The sequence below is a fragment of the Chlorocebus sabaeus genome, chromosome 25, assembly GCF_047675955.1.
Source record: "Chlorocebus sabaeus isolate Y175 chromosome 25, mChlSab1.0.hap1, whole genome shotgun sequence".
NCBI lineage: Eukaryota > Metazoa > Chordata > Mammalia > Primates > Cercopithecidae > Chlorocebus > Chlorocebus sabaeus.
Genome location: NC_132928.1, coordinates 14924734 through 14943119, shown reverse-complemented (window position 1 = coordinate 14943119; position 18386 = coordinate 14924734). Strand labels below are relative to the sequence as shown.

Sequence of the window (18386 nt, the reverse complement as noted above, 5' to 3'; positions counted from 1 at the left end):
ATTACTGTACTTAGCTTCTATGAGCCTGTTAACTTTTTAATAAAATGAGGATAATACTTTCCTCAGAGAATTGCTAAGAACGACACCGGATAAAGAATGCATGACAAACACAGCACCTAGTATCTATGTCCTAAATTTACATTTAATAAATAAGTGGTAAGTGCAGTTTAAAAGAGGTTACACCAGGCAGCACAGTTCCCCTGGCTGTAGGCGATAGACCACACCTTCCTAATCAGCTGGCGCATTCCCTGACTTTTGCGGAAATAGCGGTCCAAAACCGCGTCAAGCCTCAGCAAAAGCACGTGGTCTCTCTCTCCCCGCAACAACAAAAGAGAACAGTAACTCCGGCGCAGGCACTTCCAGTAGAGGGCTTGTTTTTAAAATCCATACGAAAGGGCCAATCAGAGGCGGTAGTCTGAGTGCGCAGGCGCCGATTGGTTCACAGCTACTTACAGTGACCAATAGGCTTGGAGGTAAGTTTGGTTGAGACCAGAAGCGGGCGAATCGGGAACCGGTGGCGGCTGCGGGCAGTTTGAATTAGGCTCTGGGCTCCAGCCTGCGGAAGCCGCACCAGGACTGGACTCTCCGAGAGGTTGTTTTCCCTTCCCGGATAGCAAGGTGAGCGTCCTGACTGGGTCCGGATCCTGGTCCTGGCGGCGGGCGGCGGGCGGCGGGCGGCGTGGGGGTGCCGGTGGCTTTTTGCTGGCGGATACTGGGCGGGGAGGCCTCTGGGATCACTTTCCCGGCCTTGTAGGTGCCGGGGACCGCCCCCTCCCACCCGACGGAACTGGAGAATCCGCCCCGGGATGTGGTTCGTAGGGGTGTCGGCGCCCCTCTGCTCTGGTTCAAGCTGGTCTCGGATTAGTGTCCCAGACCCTACTCGGTCACGAACTCGCAGTTTAGGGGATCATTTTCTTACTCCGTAAAAAAATTGGAGATGACTAGGTATTTCCAAGCTGCTTTCCCAGTCACGTAACCAACCTTATTGAAATTCGGGCCCCGGTCCTTTGTTTTATTGAGTAGATGATGTAAGCTTGGGTTTTGATCTGGGCGGCGACGTGGGGTGCCTATGGTTAGTTACGCTAGCATTTTTCTTTCCCCTCTCTTCTTCCTCCCGTCCACCTTTTTTTTTTTTTTTTTTTTTTTAAATAGAGGTAGGTCTCCCTATGTTGCCTAGGCCGGTCTGGAATCCCTGGGCTCAAGGGATCCTCCTGCCTCGGCCTCTCTAAGTGCCAGGATTACAAGCTTGTTAGCCACTACGCCCGGCCTTCCCATTCACATTTATTTGGACGCGCCTGTGTGCCCGGCTCTGCCGTGTAATGAGGACCCAGAAATAGAAGGCATGGGTCGTGTCCTTGAGGAGCCTGTTTAGAGGAGAACGCAGAGTTATCATTCTCAGACCCAGTCTTGGTACACTGCACGCGGGCTCTGGCTTTTTGGAGGAGGTGGGGAATTCTGACGACGGGAAAGCTGTGGTGGAGGTGGGGCAGGAAGAGGTAACACAAGAGCTTCCTTGGGGACTTTAAGGGACTGTGTAGTTCGGGCATGAAGAGTGCCCTCCACGTATTTAAAGTACAAAGATGCAGCATTTTCTGGAAAGGACAATAGTCCTGAAAATCATCCATGCAGGAACCTTCATCTAGGGCTTTTCTTCACTCCCCACCTCGATTCCCTGTTCCTCAAAAGTAAACTTGTGAGGTTTATTTTTTTGTTGTTCTTTTGCCCCAGTGGCCCAATACAGGTGGCTGATAGCTGATGCCTTAATGGGCCCAAATCTGCTCTAATCACAGTTAGCTTGGTCTACATCTATATTGCTCTATATCTTAGACTTTGGAATGGAAAAGCATTCAGCTTGCCAATCTTCTTTATGTTTATTCCCCTCACTTTCTAATCATCTTTCTAAATTGCTCCTTTTTATATTCTGTCGGCTATAGAATCTTGATGTAATGACTTCAGTGGCTGGCTGAATTGTTTAGGGCAATTACAGTTGTGTGTCTCTGGGGTACAGTTCTCTGACTCCTGACAAACTAGATTGGAATGGAGGACGTTGAGACAGGGTCAGTTGTCCTTTGTTGGTTGAGAGGCATGTGACTCCTTTCAGTAGTTTTGGGATAAATGGGAGTGGAGTATAAGATGCTGTGTTCCAAGAACTGAGAACTAGGAAAAAAAAAAAATTTGAACTGGTAGCAAAACACAGCTTTCCAAGGCTTTGATATCCAACTTCGATGTTGTCCAAGACCTTTGCTTCTCCTTCTTAATTTTTTTTTTTGATTTTCCTTAGTACTTTCATGAACTGCTTATTGTTTTGATAAAAAGTTTCATTGATAAAATTGATTGGAAAAAACCATGAAAATGGCCGTTAACTTTATTTAGTAAAAAAACAAATTCTCAAACTTTTGCCTAAGTAACTGGAAAATGAATGATTTTTCTTTTATTTATGTTCTGAAGGCTAAAATAAAGGACAGTTGCCATACTTTTCTTCCAGCTGACTTCTATTTCCTAAGATGTGGCTGAGAAGGAGGTAGGCCACTTCACTCTTTGTACCATAGGCTGAAATATACAAGTGAAAAAGTGTTTTTAAAAAGTATGTAATAGCTAACATATATGGAAAGCTTACCAGGTGATACTGTTTCTAAGGCCTTAGGAAGTCACCATCATTATTATCCTCGTTTTACAAACAAGGGAAACAAGACATAGAGCAGCTAAATAACTTGCCCAAGGTCATACATCTTGTAAGTGGCTGAGCTAGAATTGAATCTGCTTTGAATCACTAACGTTGTACTGTATAGGTCTTTCCTGGTCAGTGTCTGTATGGAACATGACTTTAACACCTTTTGGAATGATTCTAGTAGTAATATGGCATTTGCTCTTCATTCATGCGTGCATTATTATTTAAAAATGATAACTGCTTGGAAGGAGATGGGCTACCTGTGCTGTGAGCAACTATGATGGGAAACTATGGCTGGGTCAAGGATCTCAGAAAAGTTTCTCAGAGGAAGAGGGACAAAGTGTGAGTGGTAATTAACAATGTGAAGAGGGAAAGAGGAGCATTTGCAGAATGCCTCGTCATGCATTTACTTTGTTTATAGGACCTATTTCACCTGAAAACCTTATGGCAAAATATTATTTTTTTCTTAGCTTTTATTTTTGGTTTGGGGGTACACATACAGGTTTGTTATATAGGTAGACTCATGTCATGGGGGATTGTTGTACAGATTATTTTGTTACCCAGGTACTAAGCCTAATACTCAGTAGATATTTTTTCTGCTGCTCTTCCTCCTCCAACTCTCCACCCTCAAGGAGGCCTCAGTGTCTGTTGTTCCCTTCTTTGTATTCATTTGGTTTTCTGTTCTTGCATTAGTTTGCTAAGGATAATGGCCTCTAATTCCATCCATGTTCCTGCAAAAAACATGATCTCATTCTTTTTTATGGCTGCATAGTATTCCATGGTATATATGTACCACTTTTAGTTTATCCAATCTGTCACTGATGGGCATTTAGGTTGACTCCATGTCTTTGCTATTGTGAACAGTGCTGCAATGAACATTTGTGTGTGCATGTGCCTTTTTTTTTTTTTAAGTAGATATGGGATTTCGCCATGTTGCCCAGGCTGTTCTCGAACTCCTGAGCTCAAGTTATCCGCCTGCCTTGGCCTGCCAAACTGTTGGGATTACAGGCATGAGACAGTGTGTGTCTTTATGGTTGAATGATTTACATTCCTCTGAGTATATACCCAGGAGTGAGATCACTGGGTTGAATGGTAGTTCTGTTTTTAGCTCTTTGAGGAATTGCCATACTGCTTTCCACAATGGTTGAACTAATTTACACTCCCACCTATACTGTATAAGTGTTCCTTTTGCAACTTGGCCAGCATCTGTTATTTTTTAACTTTTTAATCATAGCCATTCTGACGCGTGTGAGATGGTATTTCATTGTGGTTTTGATTTGCATTTCTCTAATGATCAGTGATATTGAACTTTTTTTCATATGCTTGTTAGTCACATGTATTTTCTTTTTTAGAAAAATGTCTGTTCATGTCCTTTGCCCACTTTTTAATGGGGTTGTTGTTTTTCTCTTGTAAATTTAAGTTCCTTATAGATGCTGGATATTAGACCTTTATCAGATGCATAGTTTGTAAATATTTTCTCCCATTCTGTAGGTTGTCTGTTCACTCTGTTGAGTTTCTTTTGCTGTGCAGAAGCTCTTCAGTTTAATTAGATCCCATTTGTCAGTTTTTGCTTTTGTTGTGATTGCTCTTGATGTCTTTGTCTTGAAATCTTTGCCCATTCCTATGTCCAGGATGGTATTGCCTAGGTTGTCTTCTGTGGTTTTTATAGTTTGGAGTTTTACATTTAAGTCTTTAATCCATCTTGAATTAATTTTTGTATATGGTGTAAGGAAGGGGTCCAGTTTCATTCTTCTGCATATGGCTAGCCAGCTATCTCATTTATTGAATAGGGAATCTTTTCCTGTTTGTTTTTGTCAGCTTTGTCAAAGATCAGATAGTTGTAGGTGTGCAGCTTATTTCTGGGCTTTTTATTGTGTTCCATTGTTCTATGTGTCTGTTTTTGTACCAGTACCATGCTGTTTTGGTTACTGTAGCCCTGTAGTATAGTTTGAAGTAGAGTAACATGAAGCTCTCAACTTTGTTCTTTTTGCCTAGACTTGTCTTGGCTATTTGGGCTTGTGTTTGGTTCCATATCAGTTTTAAAATAGTTTTTTCTAGTTCTGTGAACAATGTCTTTGGTAGTTTGATACGAATAGCACTGAATCTGTAAATTGCTTTGGGCAGTATGGCCATTTCAATGATAGTGATTCTTCATATTCATGAGCATGGGATGTTTTTCCATTTGTGTCATCTCTGATTTCTTCGAGCAGTGTTTTCTAATTCTTTTCTTTTTGAGATGGAGTTTTGCTCTTTGTTGCCCAGGCTGGAGTGCAGTGGTGCGATCTCAGCTTACTACAACCTCTGCCTCCCAAGTTCAAGTGATTCTCCTGTCTCAGCCTCCCAAGTAGCTGGGTTTACAGGCGCCCGCCACCACACCCGGCTAATTTTTCTATTTTTAGTAGAGATGGGGTTTCACCATGTTGGCCAGGCTGGTCTCTAACTCCTGACCTCAGGTAATCTGCCCACCTTGGCCTCCCAAAGGCTGGGAGTACAGGCGTGAGCCACCGTGTCTAGTCTTCTCATTCTTCTTTTACAGATCTTTCATCTCCCTGATTAGCTGTATTACTAGGTGATTTATTCATATTGTGGCAATTGTGAATGAGATTGCATTTTTGATTTGGATCTTGGCCTGGCTGTTGTTGGTGTATAGGAATGCTCATGGTTTTTGTATATTGATTTTTGTATCCTGAGAGTTGGCTGAAGTTGTTTATCAGCTGAAGGAGCTTTTGGGCCAAGACTATGGGGTTTTCTAGATGTAGGATCACATTGTCTGCAAACAGGGGTAGTTTGACTTCCTCTCTTCCTATTTGGATGCCTTTTATTTCTTCCTCTTGCCTGGTTGCTCTGGCCAGGACTTCCAATACTATATTGAATAGGAGTAGTAGAAGAGGACGTTCTTGCCTTATGTGCCAGTTTTCAAGGGGAATGCTTTCAACTTTTGCCCATTCAGTATGATGTTGGCTGTGGGTTTGTCATAAATGGCTTCTTATTATTTTGAGGTATGTTCCTTCAATACGTAATTTATTGAGAGTTTTTAACATGAAGGGGTGTTGAATTTTTAATGAAAGCTTTTCTGCATGAGGTAATCATGTCATTTTTGTTTTTAGCTATGCTTATGTGATGAATCATATTTATTGATTTGTGTATGTTCAACCGACTGTGAATCCTGACGATGAAGCCTGCTTAATCATGGTGGATTAACTTTTTGATGTGTTGCTGGACTCGGTTTGCAAGTATATTGTTGAGGAATTTTGCATCATTGTTGATCAAGGGTATTGGCTTGAAGTTTTCTTTTTTTGTTGTGTCTGCCAGGTTTTGGTATCAGGATGATGCTGGCCTCATAGAATGAGTTGGAGAGGAGTCTCTTCTCCTCAGTTTTTTGGAAACCAGGGGTGCAGACAAAGTATCCCATATACCCAGCAGTAATCCCACAGGAGAAGGCAGAGGCCCCAGGCCATTTAATCAGCAGCAAGGTGATTTTGTGATATGTCTTTTCACAGTTGAGTTACATGGACTCCATCAGTTATGATGGGAATCAATTTAAATATACTTTCTTGGTCCTAGAAATTCAAATATGTTGACAGGATGTTACACATGGCAGGATGATTTGTTATAGCACAACTAACATATTTCAAATGGACAAAAAGTTAGTGTAATTTACAGTGTTTTAAGATAAATTTCCTTTGAATGAGAGCTTCCTTTCCAGTCCTTTGGGGTCTACAAGACGTATCTAGAAAATTTACTACTGTGGAATATGAAGGCTGTTTAAATTGAATGAGGGATGGGAAGGGGAAGGGCCTATGGTTGTTCTTTTTGATTAACTGCTGTAACCCTGTCCTTCCGGCAGCTGAAGAAGTTTCATATTTTCTTTAGACATCATTAGGCACCAAAGCTCTTACAGGACAACTTCGATGCTACATGAATTCTGCCATTTTGCTAGCACTGATACAGCTCTTTGGTCCATCACTCCATTAGAACTATTAACCTCATTTATATTAATTTTTGTTACAAATCTTACAAAGGCAGGGTGCTTCTGGGCATTTAGGCTACATTCTATTTTAAGGCTGTATACATGATTTTCCTAAATCATTCTTGGAGGCCTAGTTATCATCCCTGTCCATCTTGTGCTAGATCTTCATCATCTTTTAAACCCCAGCTAACTATGCCATCTCCTACTCCTTTCTGGCCTTCTTCAAGTTTTTCTAAAAGTTGGAAACTTCGAGAGACTTTTACTCCTGATACTGTGGTGACTGCCATATTGCATTGCTGTTGCCCCATGTTTTGTATAATGAAAAAACTGAGCAGTAGAAAGCAGGTAGTGATATAAGAAGTCAACACCGAGAAATAAGAAAATCAGAAAGCAAAAGGAAAACAAGCAGGATACTATGTACTTAAGAATCAGTTATTGGTTGCCACCTTTCAGAGGATGGAAAAGATAGATTTTATACTTTGTTATCTTTTGAAATGTGGTCTTGAAACTCTATTTTTAGGGGTGGTTAGATAGATTGATTAATTTCTGAGAGTTTGTTTCCTTTTACTGTGATTAGACCAACAGTCTGGTTATTCTTTTCAGTTTATTTACAAATGTTGGAGTAATAAAGAAGGGAGAACAAAATGAGCTGGGCTTTGGAAGAATGGAAAGAAGGCCTGCCTACAAGAGCTCTTCAGAAAATTCAAGAGCTTGAAGGACAGCTTGACAAACTGAAGAAGGAAAAGCAGCAAAGGCAGTTTCAGCTTGACAGTCTCGAGGCTGCGCTGCAGAAGCAAAAACAGAAGGTACCCCTGAAGCTCTGGATTTGTAGCTGTTCACTCATTATTATCACAGAAGTGCTGGTTTTAAAACTGTTCACTCATTTTTGGATTAATTATTTCATCTTCTTCACATTTAGAGAAAAATGATTTTGCTATCTTCAGGTGGTAATTTTCACCCCCGCCCTCCCGACGCTGGCCCCAATCCCCTTCTTTTTTTTGAGTGATTTTAATTTTAATTGTTTTTAATTTTCTCTAATTCTGCCCTCATTTCTGCTTACCTGCTAATATTTAGCGCTACTGAATTCCATTTCACCTTCCGTGTGGGACCATGAATTGGGAATTGCTTTTGCACTGCATAGCAACAAGGCAAAAGGTCTCTGCTCCTAATCTGGAGACAGTGTTAGAGCATTTTGCAGTTAAATGGATGTGGCTTTCTTAGACTGGGCTTTTTACCTTGGTATGCCTCAACCTTTTCAGGCCTAGTAAATGAAAACGAAACAGTACTTTTAAAAAATTACCTCCGTATTAGCCAAGTAAATAGTGATACAGTCATTGCTTCTAAAAGGTTTTTGCTTGTGGGAGAATTTTCTGGTTTCTAACAATAATTGGTTTTAGCAGCCAAACTTGAAAATGAATTGTTAAGGGAGATTTATAGGATTTATTTCCTATTTTTTAATTTTTGAAAGGATAGTAAAGCCTCCCTTTCTAGAATGGGTGTGTCTGGCCAAAGATGACTTAATACATGACTTCATAGAAGTTGCCTATGTATTGGCTTTAAAGTGTGATCATCTAAAATTTCTGTGTTCATATGGCTTATTGCAGCTGTATCTCAGGATTTTAGTAGTCAATGTTAGACTCAGGTCTACCAATAATACTTGGTAAATTCACAAAATAGGGTAGTTATTGTCTTCTGAACAATTCTTATTAGGTTGAAAATGAAAAAACTGAGGGTACCAACCTGAAAAGGGAGAATCAAAGATTGATGGAAATATGTGAAAGTCTGGAGAAAACTAAGCAGAAGATTTCTCATGAACTTCAAGTCAAGGAGTCACAAGTGAATTTCCAGGAAGGACAACTGAATTCAGGCAAAAAACAAATAGAAAAACTGGAACAGGAACTTAAAAGGTAATATTTTGGGATGGTATTTATAGGGATGATGTTTGTATGTATTAATTGGATGCATTTGTCTTTTCCTTTAACAATATAATTATTATACTTTGCAATTTTTTTTCCCGGTGGAAGAAGTAATGATTCGGTCCGTGCCGTAACTTGAATGAGTGGAAGATTAAAAACAAGGAACGGTGATGTTGTTTTATCATTGCACAGCTCAGTACGATATAAATTTATCAAATGGTTGCTCCATTCCTCATGTATTTATTCAGTATATGTTTATTGAGCTGTACCATGATTCAGACACTGTTGGTCACTGGGTAATACGATAATAAATAGTACTATCATACTATCATTATTTGATGGTATGATAATACCGGTTACATAGCACTATTTAATAGTATGATAGTACTTGTTAAAATAAAACTTGACAGTGAAAAGATGGAAATTAGTTGAAGCTTACTGATGGCTCGTGTTTTCTCTGGGTGGAAAAGCTGTTGGAGAGAATGAGAGGGAGAACTAAGGAATTATAAAAGAATGGAATAGCATGGAGGGCCCAGTTGAGATTGGAGACAGAATATAAGCAGGCCCAATCTGCAAGGTTGCGTGATAATTTAAAAAATATTTCCTTTTGGCTGGGCGAGGTGACTCATGCCTATAATCCCAGCACTTTAGGAGGCCGAGGCAAGTAGATTTCCTGAGGTCGGGAGTTTGAGACCAGCCTGGCCAACATGGTGAAACCCCCTCTCTACTAAAAATACAAAAATTAGCCAACTAGCCAGGTGTAGTGGCAGGCGCCTCTAATCTCAGCTACTCAGGAGGCTGAGGCAGGAGAATCACTTGAACCTGGGAGGCAGAAGTTGCAGTGAGCCGAGTTCGTGCCATATCCTCATAGCACGTTTGGTTTTAAAATATTGTTATTATCTATAGACTACAAACACTCCTGAATATGGTTTTAAAATTTTCACTGCTAACCTTCAAATGCATTGCAGAAACTTATTTTTTCCATCAGTTGCCACTGATTAGGTTTCTGGAAGGTCTCCAAGAAGTGAGGTTGAACCATTTGGAATGTTTGTTAAAACTGTGGTTATTGGCAGTCTCGTATAGTTCAACCTAATAGAAAATGCTTTTAGCTTTGTGCTTTTTTGGTGGTGGTGTTTGTGTTTTTCTTCTTAGGGGGAAGGAGAAAAAAATGGTTTATGAAAATAATGGCAGGTTATACTTTTGTTTAAGTAATAAATAACTTTGTTTAAAATGAAAGGACAGGGAAAAGAGAATCAGATACGAATTTAAAGTGGAAAAGAAGCACTGGTTTTGCAAGGTTCCTCAAAAATCATCTCGAATCAGCAAATTTGTGACACCTTTGCTAATCTGTAGACCTGCAATGTCCAATATGGTAGCCACTGGCTACATGTGGCAATTATGACATACTTGAAATGTGGCTGGTGCAAATTAAGATGAGCTGTTAAGTATACAATGGATGCCAATTCTGAAAATTTAGTATGAAAAAATGTAAAATATTAGTAGCTTTCCTATTAATTACAAGTTGAAATGATAGTATCTTGAAAATAGCAAGTTAAATAAAAGATTAATTTTACTTATTTCTTGTTGCTTTTTAAATACTAATGGAACATTTCCATTGGGCCTTGCTGTTTCCTACTGTAAGCTCAGTTGTGGTGGTTTGGTTTGCCGAGAAGTCATTTTTAGCTCATACATTGCCTCTTCTCAGATTGAATTTGAAGCTAGATGGAGCTAAGGGCACTCCCTTCCCTTTCTTTTCTTTTCTTTTTTATCTTTTCTTTTCTTTCTCTCTCTCTTTCTTGCCTTCCTTCCTCCCCTCCCTCCCTCCTTCCTTCCTTCCTTCCTTCTTTCCTTCTTTCCTTTTCTTTCTTTTCTTTCTTTTTGACAAAGTCTTGCTTTGTTGCTGGAGTGCAGTGGTGGCACAATTTCAGCTCACTGCAACCTTTGCCTCCTGGGTTCAAGCGATTCTCCTACCTCAGCCTCCCAAGTAGCTGGGACTACAGGTGTGTGCCACCATGCCTGGCTAATTTATGTATTTTTAGTAGAGAGGGGTTTTCGCCGTGTTGGCCAGGCTGGTCTGAAACTGCTGACCTCAGGTTATCTGCCCGCCTTGGTTTCCCGAAGTGCTGGGATTACGAGCTTGAGCCACTGGGCTAGGCATTACTTTCTTTACTTCCTGTTTTAAGTAATATGCCATGGCAAAGAGACTGCTGCACACCATTAGCCATTCTAAAAGAGTGTTCATTTTATTTTTTATGTTAAACTAAAGTCAGAGACATTAGAGAGTTGGAAGAATTGAGCCCTATTTTAATGTGGGTTTTTGGTTTTGAAAAGTGTTCAGAGCTTACTTGGATGATAGTTCTGAATACCTTTTTACGGGGTGTACATATATACAATATGTAACTTATATTTCCCATTTCTTGTAACTATTTCCAGCCATATCTTTTCTAGATGCATTATATTGATTTAATTTTTATATCTGTGTTTTAAAAATGTCATATAATATATGATCTGTATATCAAGTCTATGTTTTTGAAATGACTGAATATCCTAAGTAATGTCATCTGTTCTCATAATTTGAGCCCATGCTCCAATGACACCAGTTTCTTCCCGTGTTTCTGAAGTTCTGGGTTCTTTTATGTCCCTATCTTTGGCTTAGTGTATGAAATTTGCTTGGAATATATTCCAATCCTTCAACTGTTCTTTGCTGTCTGTATTAGTCTCTTCTCACACTGCTATAAAGAACTGCCTGAGCCTGGGTAAATTATAAAGGAAAGAGGTTTAATTGACTCACAGTTCCACAGGGCTTTTCTTTTCCGCTGGGAAACTTACAATCAGAGCGGAAGGGGAAACAAACACACCCTTCTTCACATGGTGGCAGGAAGGAGAAGAATGAGAACCAAGCATAGGAGGAAGCCCCTTATAAAACCATCAGATCTTGTGAGAACTCACTATTACGAGAATAGCATGGGAAAACTGCCCCCATGATTCAATCACCTCTCACCAGGTCCCCCCCACCACACATAGGGATTATGAGAACTACAATTCAAGATGAGATTTGGGTGGGAACACAGCCAAACCGTATCACTATCATAGTGGTTATTATAGATCTTCCTTATAGCCTTTATAACGTTGTACTTATTGGTTTATATTTCTGTTTCTTTTACTAGACTGAGTTCCTTTGAAGACACAGGACTGTGTTTATGTCTGGCACATAAGTTAGACCTTATTAAATGCCTGAAATGAAATGGTTAAGAATTCTTAGTGGATGGGTTTCTTTGTAAGTTTATTACTCTCTGGGAATGTAAGGCATTGGTATTCTGTAGCCTTTGCTCTAACAGATTTGTCTGCCTCTTGGGTCCTTTTCTAACAGGTGTAAATCTGAGCTTGAAAGAAGCCAACAAGCTGCACAGTCTGCAGATGTCTCTCTGAATCCATGCAGTACACCACAAAAAATTTTTACAACTCCACTGACACCAAGTCAATATTATAGTGGTAATGCATTTTTTTCTTTAGTATAGACAGCTTTTTGTTTAGCTTGAGATTTTAATTCTACAAAATAAATGAATTAATTCAACTTTGAATTAAACTTTTAATTTATATGTTTAAAAACTGCAGCCTCTTGTTACATACCTATTTGCATATCTGTTGAATTATGTTGAGCTACTGGATTGAGATTTTAAGCTTTTTACTTTATCCTTCTGTGGTATATTTCAATTTCAGAATATTTAAAACACTTATGTTTTTATGTATTTTGATATTTGGTAATTTGATCAATAGTTTGATCTATTTCCCTAACTAAAATGTTGTTTCTCCTTGGTATACTAAGATACTCATTTCTAGACTATCAAAACCATTGTTGATCTGTGAATTCCTTCATGGAATCAATGATTGAAAGAACATTGTATTTGATTGTCTGGTTTTAGGTTCCAAGTATGAAGATCTAAAAGAAAAATATAATAAAGAGGTTGAAGAACGAAAAAGATTAGAGGCAGAGGTTAAAGCCTTGCAGGCTAAAGTAAGTTAACTATGGGCCCTATAATAGAGTATGCAGTTATAGAATACTTTGATATAGAATAGAACAAGGTTAGAGAAAAATCTGTTTTACATAGAGCTGGTGTTTTTTCGTACTGAGAAAACGTTTTGGGCTTAGTGGAGGTGATTATTTTTTAGTTTTAAAAATAGGGTGGAGTGAGTAAAATAGAGTGGGGAGGTTAGGTTATCCCTAAATATTAAATGTTCATGTAATGTCCACTAAATTATTTCTCTATTAAGACCTAGTGATTAGTGCTATTCTTGGAGACAGTGGGGCCAGAGAATTAGTCATGATGCTCCCCTGCCTGGCTTTGTCACCTGGAGGCAATTGCTTCCTATACAGTCCTTTTGATCTATTGAATTTTACCTCTACCATTTTTGTTCACATGTTATTTGCTGAAAAAAATTTCCAGTTTGGCTCTTATGGGTGGCTTTCCACTAAACATAAAGACTTGATGAGATGGCACAATTCAGCAAGCCGTTTAAGGCTGACTTTATAAGTAGGTACCTTAAATACTGAGAATGCAGAAGTACCTCTGGCTCAGAGCTTTAATGATTTTTATTCTTTTCATGACTTTAACCCTCATTTTGATGTCATTAGGATTCTGATATGTAGCAAAGGCATTGCTTATCAGATGAATAAAAATTAAGTACTCACTCTCTAGTTTGTCCTAGAAATATCATGTGCTTTGTCATCCAGTTCAGTCATTCGTAGCAATTCTTCCCTTACATTGATTCCTAGAGATATTTTACGGAAAATTTGAGTATCTAGTAAGCATTAACCCTCTTCCTATGGCAAAAAAAGTGCTTGCTATAAAAATCTAGTGCTGCATTTACCTCCATGTCTTGATATTTGTCAGAATGGAGGCAGAGAGAAGCATAGAAAGAACAATGCAAAGCAGTAGATCATCCACAAATGTATATTACATAATATTAAATGCTCGTTGTGATTTTTTTTGGGATAGTGATATGGTGGAATGTGAGAGTTTTGAGAGAGTTCTTTAGTCTGATGTTTAACTTTGATTCTTTTGGGCAAAACTATAAGGGGAGGTAACCAAGGACAGGCAAAGAAAAGCCAGTTTTGGAATTCAGAATGAAAGTGAATACTCACGTATGTTTAATGGATTCTAAGAAGGATGCAGAATAAACACCAAGACTTAGCCTGTTTTAAATAGGTTGGGCATGAGATGGTAGTAGCTTATTCCTTCAATGCTAAGAAGTCGAGCATTAGAACATTCCATCACTGGGTATTAGACTTACAGTTTACTTGACTTGATGAATGTTCTTTCTTGGTGTGCAGTGCAACTGTTAACTTCTTGGGATTATGGCTTTATATCCTATCTGAAAATAAATAGCCTTGAGTATATAAGATCTTTAAAGGGCTCTAAAGAGATTCTATTTCTACAGAAAGCAAGCCAGACTCTTCCACAAACCACCATGAATCACCGCGACATTGCCCGGCATCAGGCTTCATCATCTGTGTTCTCATGGCAGCAAGAGAAGACGCCAAGTCATCTTTCATCTAATTTTCAAAAAACTCCAATTAGGAGAGATTTCTCTGCATCTTACTTTTCTGGGGAGCAAGAGGTGACACCAAGTCGATCAACTTTGCAAATAGGGAAAAGAGATGCTAATAGCAGTTTCTTTGACAATTCTAGCAGTCCTCATCTTTTGGAGCAATTAAAAGTGCAGAATCAAGGTAACATTGAGCTAAGTTAAGTTTAAATTAACTTTGCTTGAGGCAATTTCACAGGTGATTCCAGATATTTTTAATCCCGTAAAGTGCTTAGGTGTTTTGTTAGGCACGTTGGTGTTCAACATACTGTCTTTTCAATAATGATAAAAGGCCTCATAGTGTTGGAATGTACTTTTATTTGTATCGAAAAGCTGGTGCCTGGAAGCCTCTAAAGTAGGTTGAGAGGCTTTGACTTTTCTTTCCAGAAGCAGGGCCAGTGGGTTGGTTACAGTTTACACTCCCCATGCTTCTCATCTGGCTCCTTTTGTGACCCACAGAACCAGCCTGTGGTCTGACCAGCTTTGGCCAGAGGTTGTGTGTGTGTCTGCAGAACAGCTTTGCTGTGCTCTGCCAGGTTGTCCATATGGGAGCAAACCTGTAACCTTGGCTGCTGTGCCACGCTGCAGCTGACAGCCAAGGGTACCAGGTGGTGTTTTGGAATCTACTCTGCAGAAGATGATAATTTCCAGTGCTGTGATATATTGAAAATCACTGTCAGTGTTCACTGGTGAGAGCTGTCACATAGCCAATGCCTTTGGAACCAACGTTGTGTGTATGTGGGAAAAAAGGGGAAAAAAAATCATTGTTAATTTTGGCAGTATGGGAGGTTCACGCTCTTGATGTTTAGTGGAGGTAAAACTACCAGAGAATATAGGAGGGTGAACTTTTCACTGCCTAGCACTGATTTGCATTGATATGGGCACCAAACAAATATAGTTTGCTGTTGTGTGGTAAAACCAAATGGTAATTTTAACAAAGGGTGTCATATGTGATGTACTTTTCACAGTCTCAATAACGAGATAGCGTTCATGATTTTAGAAAAACGTTTCCCCCACCAAGTTTCTTTGTTAAAATGTAAGAAAATCTGTTTCTCCTGCTTTCTATACAGTATTTGAATGCAAATGACAGTAGAAACTAACTATTGAAATTAAATCCAATTAAAGTAGCTTCTATGTTTAGTGTAAATATTTGTTTCATCCAAGATTTCAGAGAAGAATAAAATGATAAACTATGAACATTTTGGGCAAGATATATATAAATCAGAGTGTGATTTTTGTTTGTGGTTTAAGAGCTAAGAAGCAAGATTAATGAGTTGGAACTATGTCTGCAAGGACAAGAAAAAGAAATGAAAGGCCAAGTGAATAAGTTTCAAGAACTCCAACTCCAACTGGAGAAAGCAAAAGTGGAATTAATTGAAAAAGAGAAAGTTTTGAACAAATGTAGGGATGAACTAGTGAGAACAACAGCACAATACGACCAGGCATCAACCAAGGTACTTGACTTTTCATGAATTACTGGAGAAATCTACATCTTTTCATACAATTATTTGGAAAGAGTATTTTATACATAAGTTTGTGAAATAAATGTCAGTAGTGTTCTTTGTTAATATGTACTAGGCACTCTTGATGCAGTTGAACTAGAAAGCTGTTTTAGCGTTGGGTGGATCTGGGATCAAGCCTGGTGCTGCACTTTCCCAGCTGAGTGATGTTGGACAAGTCACTGATCTCTTTTTATGTTGCAGGGAGTAATAGAGAATAAAGAAAATGTATATACAGATCTTGTATAATGCGTGCCACATAGAATTAGCACTTAGATTAATGGCACTTTAAAGGAGTTTTAGGACATTTGATAGGATTTAATCTGCTCTTGGGATCTTACATGTATATATAGTTGGTCTGTTGTATCCGTGAGTTGTGCATTCATGGATTCAACCAACTTGGATCGTAAGTCTTTAGGGGAAAAAAAAAAAAGGCCAGGCACCGTGGTTCACACCCGAATCCCCACACTTTGGGAGATTGAGGCATGCAGATCACTTGAGGCTAGGAATTCAAGACCAGCCTAGCCCACATGACAAAACCTTGTCTCTACTACAAATACAAACATTAGCCAGATGTGGTGGTACACACCTGTAATCCCAGCTACTCGGGAGGCTTAGGCATAAGAATCGTGTTAATCTGGGAGGCAAAGGTTGCAGTGAGCAGAGATTGTGCCACTGCACTCCAGCCTGGGTAACAGGGTGAGATTCTTTCTCAAAGAATGGCTTTGTCCATACTGATCATGTACAGACTTTTTTTTCCTTGTCATTATTTCCTAAGCAAATACATTATCACAAATATTTACATAGCATTTACATAGTATTAGGTATTATAAGTAATTTAGAGATGATTTAAAGTATATGGGAAGATGTGCATAGGTTATATGCAAACACTATACCATTTTATATCAGGGACTTGAGCATCCTCAGATTTTGGTATCTACAGGGAGTCCTAGAACGAGTCCTTCTTGGGTACTGAGGGATGACTGTACACCCACCATTGAATCTTCTTAAGACTCCAATGGAGGCCAAGCTTCTTAGCCCGTTATTTTGCCCATTATTTTGTTGTTGTTCTTATTGTTGCTTTGGTCCCAGCCTACCTCTTTAGCCAGTCTTTTCTTCTCTTTTTTTCTATTACTCATTCATTTTCTGACTCATTTCACAAACATGTATTGATATTGATGCCTGCTATATGTTAGGCACTGTTCCAGACCTGGGACTGGAACAGTGATAAATAGACAAAAATCTCCAGACCTGGGGCTGGAACAGTGATAGACAAAAATCATTGCCTTGTGAGGCTTCATCTTCATAGAGGGAGGCAGAAAATAACAAAAATAAAGTAACATAGAGAGTATGGTATGTGGTATTATAAGTATTGTAGAGAAAAATGAATTGTCTTCTAAGGCCAACCATGAGGATTTGGTGTTTGCTGAACCTACCCTTTCTCTGGGCCCAATGTTTTCCTTTTATTTGCCTTTCTGCTTGAAATGTCCTTCTTTCCAGGTCTGGCTCTTTATAGCTTTCTCACTCGTGTAAGCTCCTTCCCTTGTCTCTTAATGCAGTAAGATATTTTCTCCTGGCATCCCTCTTATGACTCTTTTATTACTATTATCTGTGTTCTAGCCCTGTGGTTCCCACACTTGGCTAATTGCCAGAATCACAGAGAACCTTGAAAACTTAATTCTGTTAGATTAGATCTATGTTTGGGTGGGGCTAAGTAATTGACTTTTAATAAACTCTTTAGATATTTCTGAAGCTTTAGGTAAAAACCGTTGTAGTAGACATACTTCTATTATTTGCTTTCTTGGGGCAGGTTCTTTCATTTGTTTACTTAAAATTTTTATTTTAAGATAATTGTAGATTCATATGCAGTTATACAAAATAATAACTTGTTAATGTGGTGGGTTACACTGATTGATTTTCACACATTTGAATGAGCCTTGCATCTTTGGAATAAACCCTAATTTGTTATGGTATATAATTTTAAAAATATATTTCTGAATTTTTTTTGCTAATAACTTATTAAGGATTTTTTGTGTCTATATTCATAAAAGACATTGGTTGGCTTTCTTTTTTTCCCCTGCCATCTTTGTTTGATATTTGTATCAGGGTATCCTAGTTTCACAAATTAGAAAGTGTTCCTTCCTGTTCAGTTGTCTGAAAGAGATTGTGTAGAAAGTTTTTTTCTTTCTTTCTTTATATATTCAGTAGAATTCTCTGATGAAATTATTTGAATCTGGAGATTTCTTTTTTGGGAGTTTTAAAATTACAAATTCAAGTTTTAAAATAGTTATAGAACTATTAAAATTATCCATTTCATATTGGGGGAATTAGAATAGTTTGTATTTTCATCTAAGTTGTCAACTTTATGTATATAGAGTTGTTCTCTGTATTCTCTTATTCTTTTGATATTTGTAGTGATATTCCTTGTTCGTTTCTGATGTTGGTAATTTGTGTCTTCTTTCCATCTTCTTTGTCAGTCTTGCTAGAGATTTGTCAGTTTTGTTGATCTTTATTGATCTTTCCAAAGCATCAGCCCATTGGTTCATTGATTTTTTTTTCTCTTTTTTCAATTTCATTGATTACTGCTTGCTCTATGTTTATATTGCTCAGAAAAAATGTCATTAGAACTTGTTGGTTGATGATGTTGTTGAGTTTGTTAATATACTTGCTGATTTTCTGTTTAGTTGTTCAGTTCATTGTTGAGAGAGGGATGTTCAAGTCTCCACCTATTACTGTGATTTGTCTAC

At 38.6% G+C, this 18386-nt stretch overlaps 1 protein-coding gene and 1 pseudogene across 2 annotated transcripts in view; one reads left to right on the top strand and one right to left on the bottom strand.

Moving 5' to 3' along the window:
- The first annotated feature begins 491 nt into the window (after positions 1–491).
- Positions 492–18386, top strand: part of CENPF (centromere protein F) — a 58886-nt gene continuing 40991 nt past the window's right edge. The window contains exons 1-8 of one of the 2 annotated variants that reach the window (XM_037985563.2): positions 570–618; positions 5981–6141; positions 7242–7444; positions 8349–8545; positions 11925–12046; positions 12478–12569; positions 13994–14285; positions 15392–15594. In XM_037985563.2, the coding sequence (XP_037841491.2) occupies positions 7283–7444; positions 8349–8545; positions 11925–12046; positions 12478–12569; positions 13994–14285; positions 15392–15594 (1068 nt within the window). In that variant the 5' untranslated portion in view covers positions 570–618; positions 5981–6141; positions 7242–7282. Of the gene's footprint in view, positions 619–5980; positions 6142–7241; positions 7445–8348; positions 8546–11924; positions 12047–12477; positions 12570–13993; positions 14286–15391; positions 15595–18386 lie in introns of both variants that reach the window. The other variant, XM_007988456.3, reaches the window with a different exon arrangement.
- Positions 6486–6925, bottom strand: LOC103230101 (ubiquitin-conjugating enzyme E2 variant 1 pseudogene; annotated as a pseudogene).